This window comes from Salvelinus namaycush, chromosome 21 (genome assembly GCF_016432855.1).
Source record: "Salvelinus namaycush isolate Seneca chromosome 21, SaNama_1.0, whole genome shotgun sequence".
NCBI lineage: Eukaryota > Metazoa > Chordata > Actinopteri > Salmoniformes > Salmonidae > Salvelinus > Salvelinus namaycush.
The window spans coordinates 49,287,781-49,307,438 of NC_052327.1; the positions used below are offsets into that span (position 1 = coordinate 49,287,781).

The 19,658-nt window shown below is 44.7% G+C and overlaps 1 protein-coding gene across 1 annotated transcript; it reads left to right on the forward strand.

Moving 5' to 3' along the window:
• The first annotated feature begins 509 nt into the window (after positions 1–509).
• On the forward strand, positions 510–15,367 carry LOC120066447 (annexin A2-like). Its single transcript, XM_039017815.1, has 13 exons — positions 510–601; positions 1,494–1,551; positions 1,753–1,846; positions 2,498–2,592; positions 3,370–3,483; positions 4,437–4,527; positions 4,677–4,756; positions 5,596–5,655; positions 6,264–6,357; positions 8,294–8,389; positions 8,668–8,726; positions 9,810–9,932; positions 14,250–15,367. The coding sequence occupies exons 2-13, from the start codon at positions 1,504–1,506 to the stop codon at positions 14,307–14,309; spliced, it is 1,014 nt and encodes a 337-aa protein (XP_038873743.1). The 5' UTR covers positions 510–601; positions 1,494–1,503; the 3' UTR covers positions 14,310–15,367.
• Positions 15,368–19,658: the final 4,291 nt, after the last annotated feature.

A 19,658-nucleotide genomic window follows, 5' to 3' on the forward strand; every position in this document is an offset into this window, starting at 1 on the left:
ACGGATGACTTGTGATCATTTCCTTACTAGTTTGATTGTATTGACATTCCCAGCCTTTGTTTACATTCGTCCGTTTTTGTCCAAAACGTTGAGTTCATTTAAACTGAAACGGTGCATCCTGGGTGGAGGCAGTAAATTGTTCCAGCTGTGATTTACAACCTAACAGCAATAGTTGGACTACTAAGAAATGTATTGGTGAATTATATTAATCATTGAACTGCATCCATCTATTCCGCCAGCAATGCCTTACTCTATTTTGGAGTGAAATATAACTAGTTTTTTTTAAACTTCCTAAAAAAGTTGATTTTGTAACATAAACTGGGAATTTGATATTTTTGACTGATATTATAATTAGTCTGTTTCATATCTGCAAAGTAGTTAAAATGCTGTCTGTTCTACCTTTAAGGTAGTGTATATCTCTCCAACACAAATGTCTGTGTGTTGTGGGTCCTGACTCAGGGGTGGAGACTAAGGAGAGAGCTGTATTATAGGTTCTAGAGCTCCATGTAGAACCTCCCTGTGGTATTTAAGGACCACACCCATTCCAAGCCACATAGCCAGGACTATTCTACAGCACCACAGCTCTCTTCAGCACAGTCAGGTAAACTGATCATTCCTTTGACATTCATTACAATAAATGTATCAGAACAATTGGCTTCAAACTAGCTCTTGGAAAGATTTCTATCATACTAAAACTAGCTCTGTGAGTTTTTACTTGTAGGGGACTAAACCCAAGTTAGATTCACAGTGTTGTCTTTCATTGTATATGTTTCTATTATCTTCATGTCCAGTAGAATATATGTGTGTTCAGAATGCAGTCTTTTCTCTGTATGAACAGTCCTGAGAAGTGATTCAGCTGTACTGCCTCCCTGAGACACAGCGCTCTGCTGCAAGCTCCAGGGTGTGTCTGTGCTGGTTGTCTGCCAAATGGGTTAGGGTGTAGGGGTTAGGGTGTGGTAGTAGGGGTTAGGGTGTGGGGGTTAGGGTGTGGGGGTTAGGATGTAGGGGTTAGGGTGTGGTAGTAGGGGTTAGGGTGTGGTAGTAGGGGTTAGGGTGTAGTTGTAGGGGTTAGGATGTAGTGTTTAGCTTGTTGTAGTAAGGGGTGGTAGCAGTTAAGGTTAGTTCTCTGTGCTAGCTAGTGTTGCATCAGGGTGGTATTAGTAGGTAAGGTTAGTTCTCTGTGCTAGCTAATGTTTCATCAGGGTGTGTCTAGGCTGGACATATAATAGTTGACAGACTGTTACATCTAGTTAGTCATTTTGATAAACAGAGAGAGGACTTGGTGCCTTAGATATCGACAGAGAGATGATTGGTTCAGAGACGCTGCAGTTAGTAGAAGAATGTAATTAATCTCCTGAGAGAACCAATCAGACCTTTGGATGGTCTGGTGAGTTACCCAACTCCCAGTGGCGACGATCAGGAGGTTAACTACACGGTTCTCAGTAGGAGAACTGTCTAAAACAATCAACTCTTCTCACCCCTCCCCTCTACAGGACAGTCAACATGGCGCTGGTATCTGAGTTTCTGGGACAACTGTCTCTTAATGTGGGGGTAAGTAGTATTAATGTTAAACTCCAGTAGAAAGTTACACCACAGTACTCCTCCTGTTACTACTGCAATTAATACTAGTATTCCACTACTGTAACAGTGACCATCAATACTCTGATGTTTTCTGAATCTCCTGTGAGCCCAAATACTTGACTGTCATCTCTAATATTAAACTATATTAATATAAAGTATTATATATTACAGTCCTGTGAGCCCAAATACCCAACTGTTGTTCCTGCGTCTGACTTCGATCCAGACAAAGATGCTGCTAGAATAGAGACTGCTATCAAGACCAAGGGTAAGAGAGGCATAGAAGATGAAGAATGTTCTGGCTGGGCTTGGCTCTGGCTGGGTTAGAGGCTGGGCTTGGCTCTGGCTGGGTTAGAGGCTGGGCTTGGCTCTGGCTGGGTTAGAGGCTGGGCTTGGCTCTGGCTGGGTTAGAGGCTGGGCTTGGCTCTGGCTGGGTTAGAGGCTGGGCTTGGCTCTGGCTGGGTTAGAGGCTGGGCTTGGCTCTGGCTGGGTTAGAGGCTGGGCTTGGCTCTGGCTGGGTTAGAGGCTGGGCTTGGCTCTGGCTGGGTAAAAGGTATCCATGTGGCAACAGTCTGTGGTATTTGTGAGTCAGCTTCCTGCCTGAACTGGGAATGTTCCCAAGGCAATGCCTCAGTACTAGCAGCAGCCTCATAATAGCAGTTAGTGGCAGACAGAGTTGCATCCAGACAAGCTAGTTCCCTGCAGACTGGCAGATGTCCCTCTCCAGACTGGTATAATGGATAGCCAGTTCACTATCATTAATGCCTAACCACTAAAGAGTTCCTCGTCATTCAGATTTACTGATCATTGTATTCAATGAACAATGTCTAGTTATCTAGAACAATGTCTAGTTATCTAGAACAATGTCCACGTATTCCTGAATGATCTGATGTTTTGTATTTCTGGGATGTCACCTCAGGAGTGGATGAAGCGACCATCATCGCTGTTCTGACCAAGAGGACCTACAGCCAGAGGAGAGAGATCGCGTTCGCTTATGAGAGGAGAGCCAAGAAGGTACAGGAGGACAGCTCAACCAATCAGATAAACTAGGGTCAACTGGCTCAATCAATAAGATGACCCTTCACTGATGATCTAATGTCACGTGAACTGTCATGACACCTGTGAGGGCTGTCTCTTCTGTTCTGTTACTCTGACTGTAACATGGTCTGTCTTCTGTTCCTCTGACTGTAACATGGCCTGTCTTCTGTTCCTCTGACTGTAACATGGCCTGTCTGTTCCACTGACTATAACATGGCCTGTCTCTTCTGTTCTGTTACTCTGACTGTAACATGGCCTGTCTGTTCCTCTGACTGTAACATGGCCTGTCTGTTCCTCTGACTGTAACATGGCCTGTCTGTTCCTCTGACTGTAACATGGCCTGTCTGTTCCTCTGACTGTAACATGGCCTGTCTGTTCCTCTGACTGTAACATGGCCTGTCTGTTCCTCTGACTGTAACATGGCCTGTCTGTTCCTCTGACTGTAACATGGCCTGTCTGTTCCACTGACTGTAACATGGCCTGTCTGTTCTGTTCCACTGACTGTAACATGGCCTGTCTGTTCTGTTCCACTGACTGTAACATGGCCTGTCTGTTACTCTGACTATAACATGGCCTGTCTGTTCCACTGACTGTAACATGGCCTGTCTGTTCCACTGACTGTAACATGGCCTGTCTGTTCCACTGACTGTAACATGGCCTGTCTGTTACTCTGACTGTAACATGGCCTGTCTGTTCCACTGACTGTAACATGGCCTGTATCTAAGTAACATGCTCTGTGTTTCTCTCCTGTAGGATCTGATGACAGCCCTGAAGGGGGCTCTATCTGGGTCGTTGGAGACTGTGATCTTAGGCCTGATGAAGAGTACAGCTCAGTATGATGCCTCTGAGATCAAAGGGTCCATTAAGGTACTGAACAGTCTCTTTCATTAACCAAACCTCTACTGCCCTCTGCTGGTAGTATGTCTACAGTAACCAACTCTGTTATAATCTGATAGCTGTGTAGTGGTCTCTACTGCCCTCTGCTGGTAGTATGTCTACAGTAACTAACTCTGTTATAATCTGATAGCTGTGTAGTGGTCTCTACTGCCCTCTGCTGGTAGTATGTCTACAGTAACCAACTCTGTTTATAATCTGATAGCTGTGTAGTGGTCTCTACTGCCCTCTGCTGGTAGTATGTCTACAGTAACTAACTCTGTTATAATCTGATAGCTGTGTAGTGGTCTCTACTGCCCTCTGCTGGTAGTATGTCTACAGTAACTAACTCTGTTATAATCTGATAGCTGTGTAGTGGTCTCTACTGCCCTCTGCTGGTAGTATGTCTACAGTAACTAACTCTGTTATAATCTGATAGCTGTGTAGTGGTCTCTACTGCCCTCTGCTGGTAGTATGTCTACAGTAACTAACTCTGTTATAATCTGATAGCTGTGTAGTGGTCTCTACTGCCCTCTGCTGGTAGTATGTCTACAGTAACTAACTCTGTTATAATCTGATAGCTGTGTAGTGGTCTCTACTGCCCTCTGCTGGTAGTATGTCTACAGTAACTAACTCTGTTATAATCTGATAGCTGTGTAGTGGTCTCTACTGCCCTCTGCTGGTAGTATGTCTACAGTAACTAACTCTGTTATAATCTGATAGCTGTGTAGTGGTCTCTACTGCCCTCTGCTGGTAGTATGTCTACAGTAACCAACTCTGTTATAATCTGATAGCTGTGTAGTGGTCTCTACTGCCCTCTGCTGGTAGTATGTCTACAGTGCAGTTGGGAGGGATAAAGGACACCGGAGCTGAAACAGACCTTTACAATATAATCCTAACCTTATAGTACAATGTTATGGTAATGCAACATGCCTGTGTGTCTGCAGGGTCTAGGAACGGACGAGGAGGTGCTGATAGAGATTGTCTGTTCTCGCAGCTCCTCAGAACTGGCTGAGATTAAGACTGTCTACAAGGAACGTAAGTCTGAATCCACAGAGATACATTTATAATATGATGTTATAATTCTCTTTCTGTGTCTATCTACCTAGTACATTACATCATTAGACCACGGAGTTTTAGGCTTTGTGGGAAATTATGATGTGGCTGAATGTGTCTGATCTCCTCAGTGTTCAAGAAAGATCTGGAGAAGGATGTGGCTGGAGACACCTCGGGAGACTTCGCCAAGCTCCTGCTGGCCCTGGTGCAGGTACGACCCTAAGTAGCCCTGGTGCAGGTACGACCCTGGTGCAGGTACGACCCTAAGTAGCCCTGGTGCAGGTACGACCCTGGTGCAGGTACGACCCTAAGTAGCCCTGGTGCAGGTACGGCCCTGGTGCAGGTACGACCCTAAGTAGCCCTGGTGCAGGTACGGCCCTGGTGCAGGTACGACCCTAAGTAGCCCTGGTGCAGGTACGGCCCTGGTGCAGGTACGGCCCTGGTGCAGGTACGGCCCTGGTGCAGGTACGGCCCTGGTGCAGGTACGGCCCTGGTGCAGGTACGACCCTAAGTGGCCCTGGTGCAGGTACAGCCCTGGTGCAGGTACGGCCCTGGTGCAGGTACGGCCCTAAGTGGCCCTGGTGCAGGTACGGCCCTAAGTGGCCCTGGTGCAGGTACGGCCCTAAGTGGCCCTGGTGCAGGTACGGCCCTAAGTGGCCCTGGTGCAGGTACGGCCCTAAGTGGCCCTGGTGCAGGTACGGCCCTAAGTGGCCCTGGTGCAGGTACGGCCCTAAGTGGCCCTGGTGCCGGTACGGCCCTAACCCGGGATGGAAATTAAGCTAGCCCGAGGCTAGTACTTTTTAGACCAGGCTAGTAGAAAATGTGCCGGACTAACCTGCTGGCTAGAGAAACTGTCTTTTACAATATCACATGACACAGGTTCTGAACCAGGACTAGAACAAAATAGTCGACTGGGCTGGTGGATTAAAAACCTTCAATTCCATCCCTGACCCTAACTAACCCCAACTATTCATGGTGCAGGTATGACTGCAGTAAGTTGTCTGTTATTGAGTTGATCTTTGATCCTGTTCTAATCTTATCTGTTGCCAGGCCAAGAGGGCAGAACCCTCCAGTGTGGTGGACTATGAGAAGATCGATGAAGATGCCAGAGTAAGCACAATCTACTGTCCTGTCTAGTAGTCTGTCACCATGGATACATCAACCAGATATATACATGAATAAACACATCTGTTTGAAAAGCTAGAGTCAGGTTCACTACAATATAAGTGTTATGATGGTGTCTAGTATGATACCATACAGGCCCTGTATAAGGTTTATAGTAATGTGTTATATAATATTGTCTCAGGCCCTGTAAGGTTTATAGTAATGTGTTATATAATATTGTCTCAGGCCCTGTATGAGGTTTATAGTAATGTGTTATATAATATTGTCTCAGGCCCTGTATAAGGTTTATAGTAATGTGTTATATAATATTGTCTCAGGCCCTGTATAAGGTTTATAGTAATGTGTTATATAATATTGTCTCAGGCCCTGTATAAGGTTTATAGTAATGTGTTATATAATATTGTCTCAGGCCCTGTATGAGGTTTATAGTAATGTGTTATATAATATTGTCTCAGGCCCTGTATAAGGTTTATAGTAATGTGTTATATAATATTGTCTCAGGCCCTGTATAAGGTTTATAGTAATGTGTTATATAATATTGTCTCAGGCCCTGTATGAGGTTTATAGTAATGTGTTATATAATATTGTCTCAGGCCCTGTATGATGCTGGGGTGAAGAGGAAAGGAACAGATGTGGCTACCTGGATCTCCATCATGTCAGAGAGGAGTGTTCCTCACCTGCAGAAAGGTACATACCTGACAGACTAACAGACCACATATTTATTTTATGTCACCTTTATTTAACCAGGTAGGCTAGTTGAGAACAAGTCCTCATTTACAACTGTGACCTGGTCAAGATAAAGCATAGCAGTGCGACACAAACAACAACACAGAGTTACACATGGGATAAACAAATGTACAGTCAATAACACAATAGAAAAAGTCTATATACAGTGTGTGCAAATGGTGTAAGGAGGTAAGGCAATAAATAGGCCATAGTAGCGGAGTAATTACAATTTAGCAGATTAACACTGGGGTGATACATGAGCAGATTATGATGTGCAAGTAGAGATACTGGTGTGCAAAAGAGCAGAAAAGTAAATAAAAACAATATGGGGATGAGGTAGGTAGATGGACTATGTACAGCTGCAGCGATCGGTAAGCTGCTCAGATAGCTGATGTTTAAAGTTAGAGAGGGAATTAAAAGTCTCCAGCTTCAGCGATTTTTGCAATTCGTTCAAGTCATTGGCAGCAGAGAACTGGAAGGAAAGGCGGCCAAGGAGGTGTTGGCTTTGGGGATGACCAGTGAAATATGGAGCGCGTGCTACGAGTGGGTGTTGTCATGACCAGTGAGCTGAGATAAGGCGGAGCTTTACCTAGCAAAGACTTATAGATGACCTGGAGCCAGTGGGTCTGGCGACGAATATGTAGCGAGGGCCAGCCGACTAGAGCATACAGGTCGCAGTGGTATAAGGGGCACTGTGATAGACTGCATCCAATTGCTGAGTAGAGTATTGGAAGCTATTTTGTAGATGACATCGCCGAAGTCGAGGATCGGTAGGATAGTCAGTTTTACTAGGGTAAGTTTGGCGGCGTGAGTGAAGGAGGCTTTGTTTGCGAAATAGAAAGCCGATTTCTAGATTTGATTTTGGATTGGAGATACTTAATGTGAGTCTGGAAGGAGAGTTTACAGTCTAACCAGACACCTAGGTAGTTGTCCACATATTCTAAGTCAGAACCGTCCAGGGTAGTCATGCTGGTCGGGCAGGCAGGTAGCGAACGGTTGAAAAGCATGCATTTCATTTTACTAGCGTTTTATGAGCAGTTGGAGGCCACGGAAGGAGAGTTGTATGACATTGAAGCTCGTTTGGAGGTTAGTTAGCACAGTGTCCAAAGAAGGGCCAGATATATACAGAATTGTGTCGTCTGCGTAGAGGTGGATCAGGGAATCACCAGCAGCAAGAGCAACATCATTGATATATACAGAGAAAAGAGTCGGCCCGAGAATTGAACCCTGTGGTACCCCCAGATAGACTGCCAGAGGTCCGGACAACAGGCCCTCTGATTTGACACACTGAACTCTGTCTGAGAAGTAGTTGGTGAACCAGGCGAGGCAGTCATTTGAGAAACCAAGGCTGTTGAGTCTGCCGATAAGAATACAGTGATTGACAGAGTCGAAAACCTTGGCCAGGTCAATGAAGACGGCTGCACAGTACTGTCTTTTATCGATGGCGTTATACCAGACAGACGGGACTTACCTGACACACTGACACCTGCAGAAAGGGACATACCTGACGGACTGACTAACAGAGACTATAAGCATATACCAGCTACATGAACTGAATTCATGTTCTGTCTCTGTGGATGTTAACGGATCCCTGTCGTCCCAAGGTGTCTAATACCTTAAACAGTCTGAATGGGTGATGTCTGCTCCAGTGTTTGACAGGTATAAGAGCTACAGTCTGAATGGGTGATGTCTGCTCCAGTGTTTGACAGGTATAAGAGCTACAGTCTGAATGGGTGATGTCTGCTCCAGTGTTTGACAGGTATAAGAGCTACAGTCTGAATGTGTGATGTCTGCTCCAGTGTTTGACAGGTATAAGAGCTACAGTCTGAATGTGTTGTCTGCTCCAGTGTTTGACAGGTATAAGAGCTACAGTCTGAATGTGTGATGTCTGCTCCAGTGTTTGACAGGTATAAGAGCTACAGTCCCTATGACATGCAGGAGAGCATTAGGAAGGAGGTGAAGGGAGACCTGGAGAAGTCCTTCCTCACACTCGGTAAGACTTTAAACCAGGGTGGTCAAACTCATTCTACGGAGTGCAGAGTTTTTGTTTTTTCAATTAAGACCTGGAGGTGTTCCAGCCAGGTGAGGTGTTCCAGCCAGGTGAGGTGTTCCTTACTAATTAGCAGGTTCTGACAGTTCCTCTGTCTCTTTACTATTGTAAAGTGGCTGTTCCACTGGATGTCATAAGGTGAATGCACCAATTTGTAAGTCGCTCTGGATAAGAGCGTCTGCTAAATGACTTAAATGTAAATGTAAATGTGTCTCTTACAGTTGAGTGTTTTGAGAACAAGCCGCTGTACTTCGCCAGCAGACTTGCAGAGGCCATGAAGGTAATTAATAAACATATATATTCCTGGTTCTTTGAGTAGTTTAAATTGGGGACTTGCAACATGTGTCAGCATATGGTCTCACAAGGGGTCTGAGGATCTTGATGTAAACAGTACAAGGAATACTGCAGATGGCATCAGTTTACACCATGTTGCATCATGTAGTGTTGAGATTCAGAGTACTGGTACTCCTACTAGCCTGCTTACTGTGTCTCGCCTCTGTGCAGAGTACTGGTACTCCTACTAGCCTGCTTACCGTGTCTCGCCTCTGTGCAGAGTACTGGTACTCCTACTACTAGCCTGTTTACCGTGTCTCGCCTCTGTCCAGAGTACCGGTACTCCTACTACTAGCCTGCTTACCGTGTCTCGCCTCTGTGCAGAGTACCGGTACTCCTACTACTACTAGCCTGCTTACTGTGTCTCGCCTCTGTGCAGAGTACTGGTACTCCTACTAGCCTGCTTACCGTGTCTCGCCTCTGTGCAGAGTACCGGTACTCCTACTACTAGCCTGCTTACTGTGTCTCGCCTCTGTGCAGAGTACTGGTACTCCTACTAGCCTGCTTACCGTGTCTCGCCTCTGTGCAGAGTACCGGTACTCCTACTACTAGCCTGCTTACCGTGTCTCGCCTCTGTGCAGAGTACCGGTACTCCTACTACTAGCCTGCTTACTGTGTCTCGCCTCTGTGCAGAGTACTGGTACTCCTACTAGCCTGCTTACCGTGTCTCGCCTCTGTGCAGAGTACCGGTACTCCTACTACTAGCCTGCTTACTGTGTCTCGCCTCTGTGCAGAGTACTGGTACTACTACTAGCCTGCTTACCGTGTCTCGCCTCTGTGCAGAGTACTGGTACTCCTACTACTAGCCTGCTTACTGTGTCTCGCCTCTGTGCAGAGTACTGGTACTCCTACTACTAGCCTGCTTACCGTGTCTCGCCTCTGTGCAGAGTACTGGTACTCCTACTACTACTAGCCTGCTTACTGTGTCTCGCCTCTGTCCAGAGTACCGGTACTCCTACTACTAGCCTAATAATTATTATGATGTATATTTATAATCTGCAGGGTGATGAGCTGTATTTATAATCTGCAGGGTAAAAGTGCGAAGGAGAAGGTTGTGACGAGGATCATGGTGTCTCGGTGTGAAGTCGACCTCATGAAGGTCAGAACAGAGTTCAAGAGTCAGACCGGCAAGTCTCTGTTCCAGACCATCTCTGTGAGTACTAATACACATCAATAACTCCCCACACTAATGGTCTGTTCCAGACCGTCTCTGTGAGTACTACAATAATACACATCAATACCTCCCCACACTAATGGTCTGTTCCAGACCATCTCTGTGAGTACTAATACACATCAATACCTCCCCACACTAATGGTCTGTTCCAGACCGTCTCTGTGAGTACTACAATAATACACATCAATACCTCCCCACACTAATGGTCTGTTCCAGACCGTCTCTGTGAGTACTAATACACATCAATACCTCCCCACACTAATGGTCTGTTCCAGACCGTCTCTGTGAGTACTAATACACATCAATACCTCCCCACACTAATGGTCTGTTCCAGACCGTCTCTGTGAGTACTACAATAATACACATCAATACCTCCCCACACTAATGGTCTGTTCCAGACCGTCTCTGTGAGTACTAATACACATCAATACCTCCCCACACTAATGGTCTGTTCCAGACCGTCTCTGTGAGTACTACAATAATACACATCAATACCTCCCCACACTAATGGTCTGTTCCAGACCGTCTCTGTGAGTACTACAATAATACACATCAATACCTCCCCACACTAATGGTCTGTTCCAGACCGTCTCTGTGAGTACTAATACACATCAATACCTCCCCACACTAATGGTCTGTTCCAGACCGTCTCTGTGAGTACTAATACACATCAATACCTCCCCACACTAATGGTCTGTTCCAGACCGTCTCTGTGAGTACTACAATAATACACATCAATACCTCCCCACACTAATGGTCTGTTCCAGACCGTCTCTGTGAGTACTACACTACAATAATACACATCAATACCTCCCCACACTAATGGTCTGTTCCAGACCGTCTCTGTGAGTACTACACTACAATAATACACCACATCAATACCTCCCCACACTAATGGTCTGTTCCAGACCGTCTCTGTGAGTACTAATACACATCAATAACTCCCCACACTAATGGTCTGTTCCAGACCGTCTCTGTGAGTACTACACTACAATAATACACATCAATACCTCCCCACACTAATGGTCTGTTCCAGACCGTCTCTGTGAGTACTACACTACAATAATACACCACATCAATACCTCCCCACACTAATGGTCTGTTCCAGACCGTCTCTGTGAGTACTAATACACATCAATACCTCCCCACACTAATGGTCTGTTCCAGACCGTCTCTGTGAGTACTACACTACAATAATACACATCAATACCTCCCCACACTAATGGTCTGTTCCAGACCGTCTCTGTGAGTACTAATACACATCAATACCTCCCCACACTAATGGTCTGTTCCAGACCGTCTCTGTGAGTACTAATACACATCAATACCTCCCCACACTAATGGTCTGTTCCAGACCGTCTCTGTGAGTACTACAATAATACACATCAATACCTCCCCACACTAATGGTCTGTTCCAGACCATCTCTGTGAGTACTAATACACATCAATACCTCCCCACACTAATGGTCTGTTCCAGACCGTCTCTGTGAGTACTACAATAATACACATCAATACCTCCCCACACTAATGGTCTGTTCCAGACCGTCTCTGTGAGTACTACACTACAATAATACACATCAATACCTCCCCACACTAATGGTCTGTTCCAGACCGTCTCTGTGAGTACTAATACACATCAATACCTCCCCACACTAATGGTCTGTTCCAGACCGTCTCTGTGAGTACTAATACACATCAATACCTCCCCACACTAATGGTCTGTTCCAGACCGTCTCTGAGTACTAATACACATCAATACCTCCCCACACTAATGGTCTGTTCCAGACCATCTCTGTGAGTACTAATACACATCAATACCTCCCCACACTAATGGTCTGTTCCAGACCGTCTCTGTGAGTACTAATACACATCAATACCTCCCCACACTAATGGTCTGTTCCAGACCGTCTCTGTGAGTACTAATACACATCAATAACTCCCCACACTAATGGTCTGTTCCAGACCGTCTCTGTGAGTACTACAATAATACACATCAATACCTCCCCACACTAATGGTCTGTTCCAGACCGTCTCTGTGAGTACTACACTACAATAATACACCACATCAATACCTCCCCACACTAATGGTCTGTTCCAGACCGTCTCTGTGAGTACTACACTACAATAATACACATCAATACCTCCCCACACTAATGGTCTGTTCCAGACCGTCTCTGTGAGTACTACACTACAATAATACACATCAATACCTCCCCACACTAATGGTCTGTTCCAGACCATCTCTGTGAGTACTACAATAATACACATCAATAACTCCCCACACTAATGGTCTGTTCCAGACCATCTCTGTGAGTACTACAATAATACACATCAATAACTCCCCACACTAATGGTCTGTTCCAGACCGTCTCTGTGAGTACTAATACACATCAATACCTCCCCACACTAATGGTCTGTTCCAGACCGTCTCTGTGAGTACTACAATAATACACATCAATACCTCCCCACACTAATGGTCTGTTCCAGACCATCTCTGTGAGTACTACAATAATACACATCAATAACTCCCCACACTAATGGTCTGTTCCAGACCGTCTCTGTGAGTACTACACTACAATAATACACATCAATACCTCCCCACACTAATGGTCTGTTCCAGACCGTCTCTGTGAGTACTAATACACATCAATACCTCCCCACACTAATGGTCTGTTCCAGACCGTCTCTGTGAGTACTAATACACATCAATACCTCCCCACACTAATGGTCTGTTCCAGACCGTCTCTGTGAGTACTACAATAATACACATCAATACCTCCCCACACTAATGGTCTGTTCCAGACCATCTCTGTGAGTACTAATACACATCAATACCTCCCCACACTAATGGTCTGTTCCAGACCGTCTCTGTGAGTACTACAATAATACACATCAATACCTCCCCACACTAATGGTCTGTTCCAGACCGTCTCTGTGAGTACTACACTACAATAATACACATCAATACCTCCCCACACTAATGGTCTGTTCCAGACCGTCTCTGTGAGTACTAATACACATCAATACCTCCCCACACTAATGGTCTGTTCCAGACCGTCTCTGTGAGTACTAATACACATCAATACCTCCCCACACTAATGGTCTGTTCCAGACCGTCTCTGAGTACTAATACACATCAATACCTCCCCACACTAATGGTCTGTTCCAGACCATCTCTGTGAGTACTAATACACATCAATACCTCCCCACACTAATGGTCTGTTCCAGACCGTCTCTGTGAGTACTAATACACATCAATACCTCCCCACACTAATGGTCTGTTCCAGACCGTCTCTGTGAGTACTAATACACATCAATAACTCCCCACACTAATGGTCTGTTCCAGACCGTCTCTGTGAGTACTACAATAATACACATCAATACCTCCCCACACTAATGGTCTGTTCCAGACCGTCTCTGTGAGTACTACACTACAATAATACACCACATCAATACCTCCCCACACTAATGGTCTGTTCCAGACCGTCTCTGTGAGTACTACACTACAATAATACACATCAATACCTCCCCACACTAATGGTCTGTTCCAGACCGTCTCTGTGAGTACTACACTACAATAATACACATCAATACCTCCCCACACTAATGGTCTGTTCCAGACCATCTCTGTGAGTACTACAATAATACACATCAATAACTCCCCACACTAATGGTCTGTTCCAGACCATCTCTGTGAGTACTACAATAATACACATCAATAACTCCCCACACTAATGGTCTGTTCCAGACCGTCTCTGTGAGTACTAATACACATCAATACCTCCCCACACTAATGGTCTGTTCCAGACCGTCTCTGTGAGTACTACAATAATACACATCAATACCTCCCCACACTAATGGTCTGTTCCAGACCGTCTCTGTGAGTACTACACTACAATAATACACCACATCAATACCTCCCCACACTAATGGTCTGTTCCAGACCATCTCTGTGAGTACTACACTACAATAATACACATCAATACCTCCCCACACTAATGGTCTGTTCCAGACCATCTGTCAGTAACACAACACCCTACTGTACCACCTCCTCAGATATCTCTATAGGAAGATCTCAATTGCATACACCTCATGTCCTCTCTCTCTCTTCTCCTTCTACAAACCCCTTGGAGGAGAAAAGCCAGAGGTCTCTCCCCTCTGACCTTCTCCTCCAATGGGTTTTGAGAAGGAGAGAGTATTCAATTGAGATTTTCCGCATGTCTGTTCGGCCGTAATCCTGATGTCTCTGTCCCCCCACCAGTCCCTAACCTGACCCTGTACCTCTCTCCTCTCCAGGAGCACACTAAGGGGGATTACCAGAAGGCCATGCTGTCTCTGTGTGGAGGAGACGACTAAACGTCATCTGGATTTCATTACCTACAAGCCTTCGGCGTACTGGTCATTATGTCCACTGCTGGGAAGGTTGCTTACTGGACTACAACCCCCACTGGACTACAACCCCCACTGGACTACAACCCCCACTGGACTACAACTCCCACTGGACTACAACCCCCACTGGACTACAACCCCCACTGGACTACAACCCCCACTGGACTACAACTCCCTACGTTAGAGTATTACTCATACTATTGGCTGTAATCATATGGGTATTAATAGCTTCAAAGAGATGGCATCATTCTACTGTAAGTATTTCATTAGATGAAGATATTGAACCCACTGTTTTCCTGTAACAAACCTAGTTAACTGGTAATAAAGTTACTTTGGCAAAGTGTTCTTCACATATTTTAGTAATTTGAAAGATGCTTTTATCCAGAGCGACCTACAGTAGTTTCGTACTGGTCCTTTTTCGTAATGGTTCTCTCCATGCGAATCGAACCCGAAACCCTGGCATTGCAAGCGTCATGCTCTACCAAGTCATTTTCAATATCACATCTTGACCCATTTTCCAAGAGGTAAGAAATAGTCAGCGTGTAATAATATGCAGTTACTATAGGTGACCACTAGAGTGTGGTAGCGGTTGTTCAGTAGCTACTCTTCTTCTCTGGCCTGAAACTGACATGCTTTCATCCACTAGTTTATCTTTTCAATAAAATGAAATATTTCACTTTTTCTTAGTTATTCCCCAATTTATAAAAGGAGAGCAGGTTAATGGTGAAGAGAGATGTTGACTCCATAATTACTTTTCAGACTGAATCACTTTTCCTGGAAATCAAAGCTAGGCTAATTAAAGTGCTAAACTTGAACATTGTAGAACAAATGACTCCTGAATTAAACTTCTATAAGCAGAGCATAAAGATAGTTGTATTAATTTACAGGACATCAACACATTCTAAAAAAAACACTAAACAGGATGTCATTTAATCTTCTCGTGTTTCCACTGAAAAGGCTGTATTAAATGATTTAAATAGTGTTTGTTTTGGTGCTAATATTTCAATAAAAAAATGTTAATCGAACCTCCAGCAGCATAATCCTGAACAAGCTGCTGTATGTAGTGCTGATTACATGTCTGATATGTCTCTAAGCCTGGTCAAGTTAATAATGATGTATTAAACCACCCAGACACGTCAGAGATACAGTCGTCCTTCTGAACTGAGCTGCAGGACAGGAAGGAAACTGCTCCGTGATGTCACCGTGAGGCCATTGGTGATTTCAATGGCTGTGATGGAAGAGGATGGCTCATCAATAATGACCTAAATGACAGAGTGAAAAGAACTCAAACAAAATACAAATATTCCAAAACATGCATCTTGTATGCAACAAGGCAATACTGCAAAACAACATGGCAAAGAAATACACTTTGTATGTACACACTTCACTTCACGATGTAGTACACATCACACACTTCACGATGTAGTACACATCACACACTTCACGATGTAGTACACATCACACACTACACGATGTAGTACACATCACACACTACACGGTGTAGTACACATCACACACTTCACGATGTAGTACACATCACACACTACACGATGTAGTACACATCACACACTACACGGTGTAGTACACATCACACACTTCACGATGTAGTACACATCACACACTACACGATGTAGTACACATCACACACTACACGGTGTAGTACACATCACACACTTCACGATGTAGTACACATCACACACTTCACGGTGTAGTACACATCACACACTTCACGATGTAGTACACATCACACACTTCACGATGTAGTACACATCACACACTACACGATGTAGTACACATCACACACTACACGATGTAGTACACATCACACACTTCACGATGTAGTACACATCACACACTTCACGATGTAGTACACATCACACACTACACGATGTAGTACACATCACACACTACACGATGTAGTACACATCACACACTACACGATGTAGTACACATCACACACTACACGATGTAGTACACATCACACACTACACGATGTAGTACACATCACACACTACACGGTGTAGTACACATCACACACTTCACGGTGTAGTACACATCACACACTACACGATGTAGTACACATCACACACTACACGATGTAGTACACATCACACACTACACGGTGTAGTACACATCACACACTTCACGGTGTAGTACACATCACACACTTCACGGTGTAGTACACATCACACACTACACGATGTAGTACACATCACACACTACACGGTGTAGTACACATCACACACTACACGATGTAGTACACATCACACACTACACGATGTAGTACACATCACACACTACACGATGTAGTACACATCACACACTACACGATGTAGTACACATCACACACTACACGATGTAGTACACATCACACACTTCACCTTCAGAAAGTATTCCTATCCCTTGTTGTACATGTTACGGCCTGAATTCAAAATGGATTAAATAAAAAAATCACATCTACACAAAACAACCCATAACGACGAAGTAAAAACAGTTTTTGCAAATTTATTGAAAATGAAATACATAGTTTACATAAGTATTCCCACCCGAGTCAATACATGTTAGAATCACCGTTGCCAGTGACTACAGCTGTGAGTGTTTCTGGGTAAGTCTCTAAGAGTGATTACAGCTGTGAGTGTTTCTGGGTACGTCTCTAAGAGTGACTACAGCTGTGAGTGTTTCTGGGTAAGTCTCTAAGAGCTTTGCAAACCTGGATTGAACAATATTTGCACATTATTTTTTTAATTCTTCAAGCTCTGCCAAGTTGTTTGTTGCTACATTTTCAAATACTGCAATAGATTTTCAAGCCGATTTTAAGTCAAAACAGTAACTAGGCCACTCAGGATCATTTCTATGTGTCTTGGTAAGCAACTCCAGTGTATATTTTGCCATGTGTTTTAGGTCATTGCCCTGCTGAAAGGTGAATTCATCTCCCAGTGTCTGGTAGAAAGCAGACTGAACCATATTTAGAGTGGTGAAAAAATATGAAGAGTGGTATTTCAGTAAGGTGTTGGATTTGCCCCAAACATAACACTGTATTCAGGACAACCCAAACATAACACTTTGTATTCAGGACAACCCAAACATAACACTTTGTATTCAGGACATAAAGTTATTTTGTAGTTTTACTTTACTTACTACAAACAGGATGCATGTTTTGGAATATTTGTATTCTGTACAAGCTTCCTTTTTACTCTGTAATTTATACTGAACAAATATATAAACACAGCATGTAAAGTGTTGGTCCCATGTTTCATGAACTGAAATAAAAGATCCCAGAAATGTTCCATATGCACAAAAAGCTTATTTCACTAAAATGTTGTGCACTAATTTGTTTTACATCCCTGTTAGTGAGCATTTCTCCTTTGCCAAGATAATCCATCCACCTGACAGGTGTGGCATGTCAAGAAGCTGATTAAACAGCATGATCATTACACAGGTGCACCTTGTGCTGGGGACACTAAAAGGCCACTTTAAAATGTGCAGTTTTGTCACACAACACAATTCCACAAGTCACAAGTTTTTAGGAAGCGTGCAATTGACATGCTGACTGCAGGAATGTCCACCAGAGCTGTTGCCAGAGATTGAATGTTTATTTCTCGATCATAAGCTGCCTCCAACGTCATTTTAGAGAATTTGGCAGTACGTCCAACCGGCCTCAACTGCAGACCACGTGTAACCATGCCAGCCCAGGACCTCCACATCCAGCTTCTTCACCTGAAGGATCGTCTGAGACCAGGTACTCGGACAGCTGATGAAACTGTGGGTTTGTACAACTGAAGAATTTCTGCACAAACGGCCAGAAACCGTCTCAGGGAAGCTTATCTGATGGCTCGTCCTCCTCACCAGGGTCTTGACCTGACTGCAGTTCAGCTTCGTAACTGACTTCAGTGGGTAAATGTTCACCTTTGATGGCCGCTGGCACGCTGGAGAAGTGTGCTCTTCACGGATGAATCCCGGTTTCAACTGTACCGGGGTTATGGTACGGGTTTGGTCGGCTCTGTCCCATCGCGCTCTGGGCTGGCATAAGCTATGGACAACAAACACAATAGCATTTTATTGATGGCAATTTGAATGCACAGAGATACCGTGACGAGATCCTGAGGCCCATTATTGTGCCATTCATCCACCGCCATCACCTCATGTTTCAGCATGATAATGCACGGACCCATGTCGTAAAGGACCTGTACACAATTCCTGGGCGCTGAAAATTTCCCATTTCTTCCATGACCTGCATTCTCACCACACATCACCCATTGAGCATGTTTGGGATGCTCTGGATCAACATGTACAACAGCGTGTTCCAGTTCCCACCAATATCCAGCAACTTCACACAGCCATTGAAGAGTGGGACAACATTCCACAGGCCACAATCAACAGCCTGATCAACTCTATGTGAAGGAGATGTGTCACGCTGCATGAGGCAAATGCTGGTCACACCAGATACTGACTGGTTTTCTGATCCACGTTCCTACATTTATTAAAGGTATGTGTGACCAACAGATGCATATCTGTATTCCCAGTCATGTGAAGTCCATAGAATAGGGCCTAATAAATTTATTTCAATGGACTGATTTCCTTATGAAATGTAACTCAGTAAAATCTTTGAAATTGTTGCGTTTATATTTTTGCTCAGTGTAGTTGTTCCATGGATTTACAGCTTTTGTTTGTTTAACTATTCTATCCTGCATTCTACTAATTGGCAAGTGATCAAAGCAGACAGTTGAAATGTGGTACCGTGGCGGTACAGAGGTGGTACAGAGGCATTGTGCAACATTGTCCTTGATCTTAGAATACTTCTGGTAGAGCCTCCTGATTGGCCAGCAGTCTAAGGTACTGCATCGCAACGGTCTAAGGCAGTGCTTGAGGCGTCACTACAGACCCGGGTTCGATCCCCGGCTGTGTCTCAGCCGGCCGTGACCGGGAGACCGATGAGGCGGCGCACAATTAGCCCAGCGTAGTCCGGGTTTAGTCGGCTCGGATGTCCTTGTCCCATCGCGCTCCAGCGACTCCAGTGTTGGGCCGGGCGCAGTGCACACTGACACGGTCGCCAGGTGTACAGTGTTTCCTCCGACACATTGATACGGCTGGCTTCCAGGTTAAGTGGGCATTGTGTTATGAAGCAGTGCGGCTTGGTTGGGTTGTGTTTCGGAGGACGCACGGCTCTCGACCTTCGCCTCTCTCAAGTCCTTACGGGAGTTGCAGCGATGGGACAAGACTGGATATCACAACATTTGGGATAAAAAGGGGTAAAAAGTAAAATTAAAATATAGAATAGTTCTGTTAGTTAATGCTCACTACTGCAGCCTGTTGTAT

What these genes read in the sequence shown, in the direction of transcription:
- LOC120066447 (XM_039017815.1), top strand. Translation starts at nt 1,504, where the DNA reads ATGGCGCTGGTATCTGAGTTTCTGGGACAACTGTCTCTTAATGTGGGG. An exon ending in AACTGTCTCTTAATGTGGGG is followed by an intron (nt 1,552 to 1,752) that starts GTAAGTAGTATT and finishes TATATATTACAG; the next exon opens with TCCTGTGAGCCCAAATACCC. An exon ending in AGATCAAAGGGTCCATTAAG is followed by an intron (nt 3,484 to 4,436) that starts GTACTGAACAGT and finishes GTGTGTCTGCAG; the next exon opens with GGTCTAGGAACGGACGAGGA.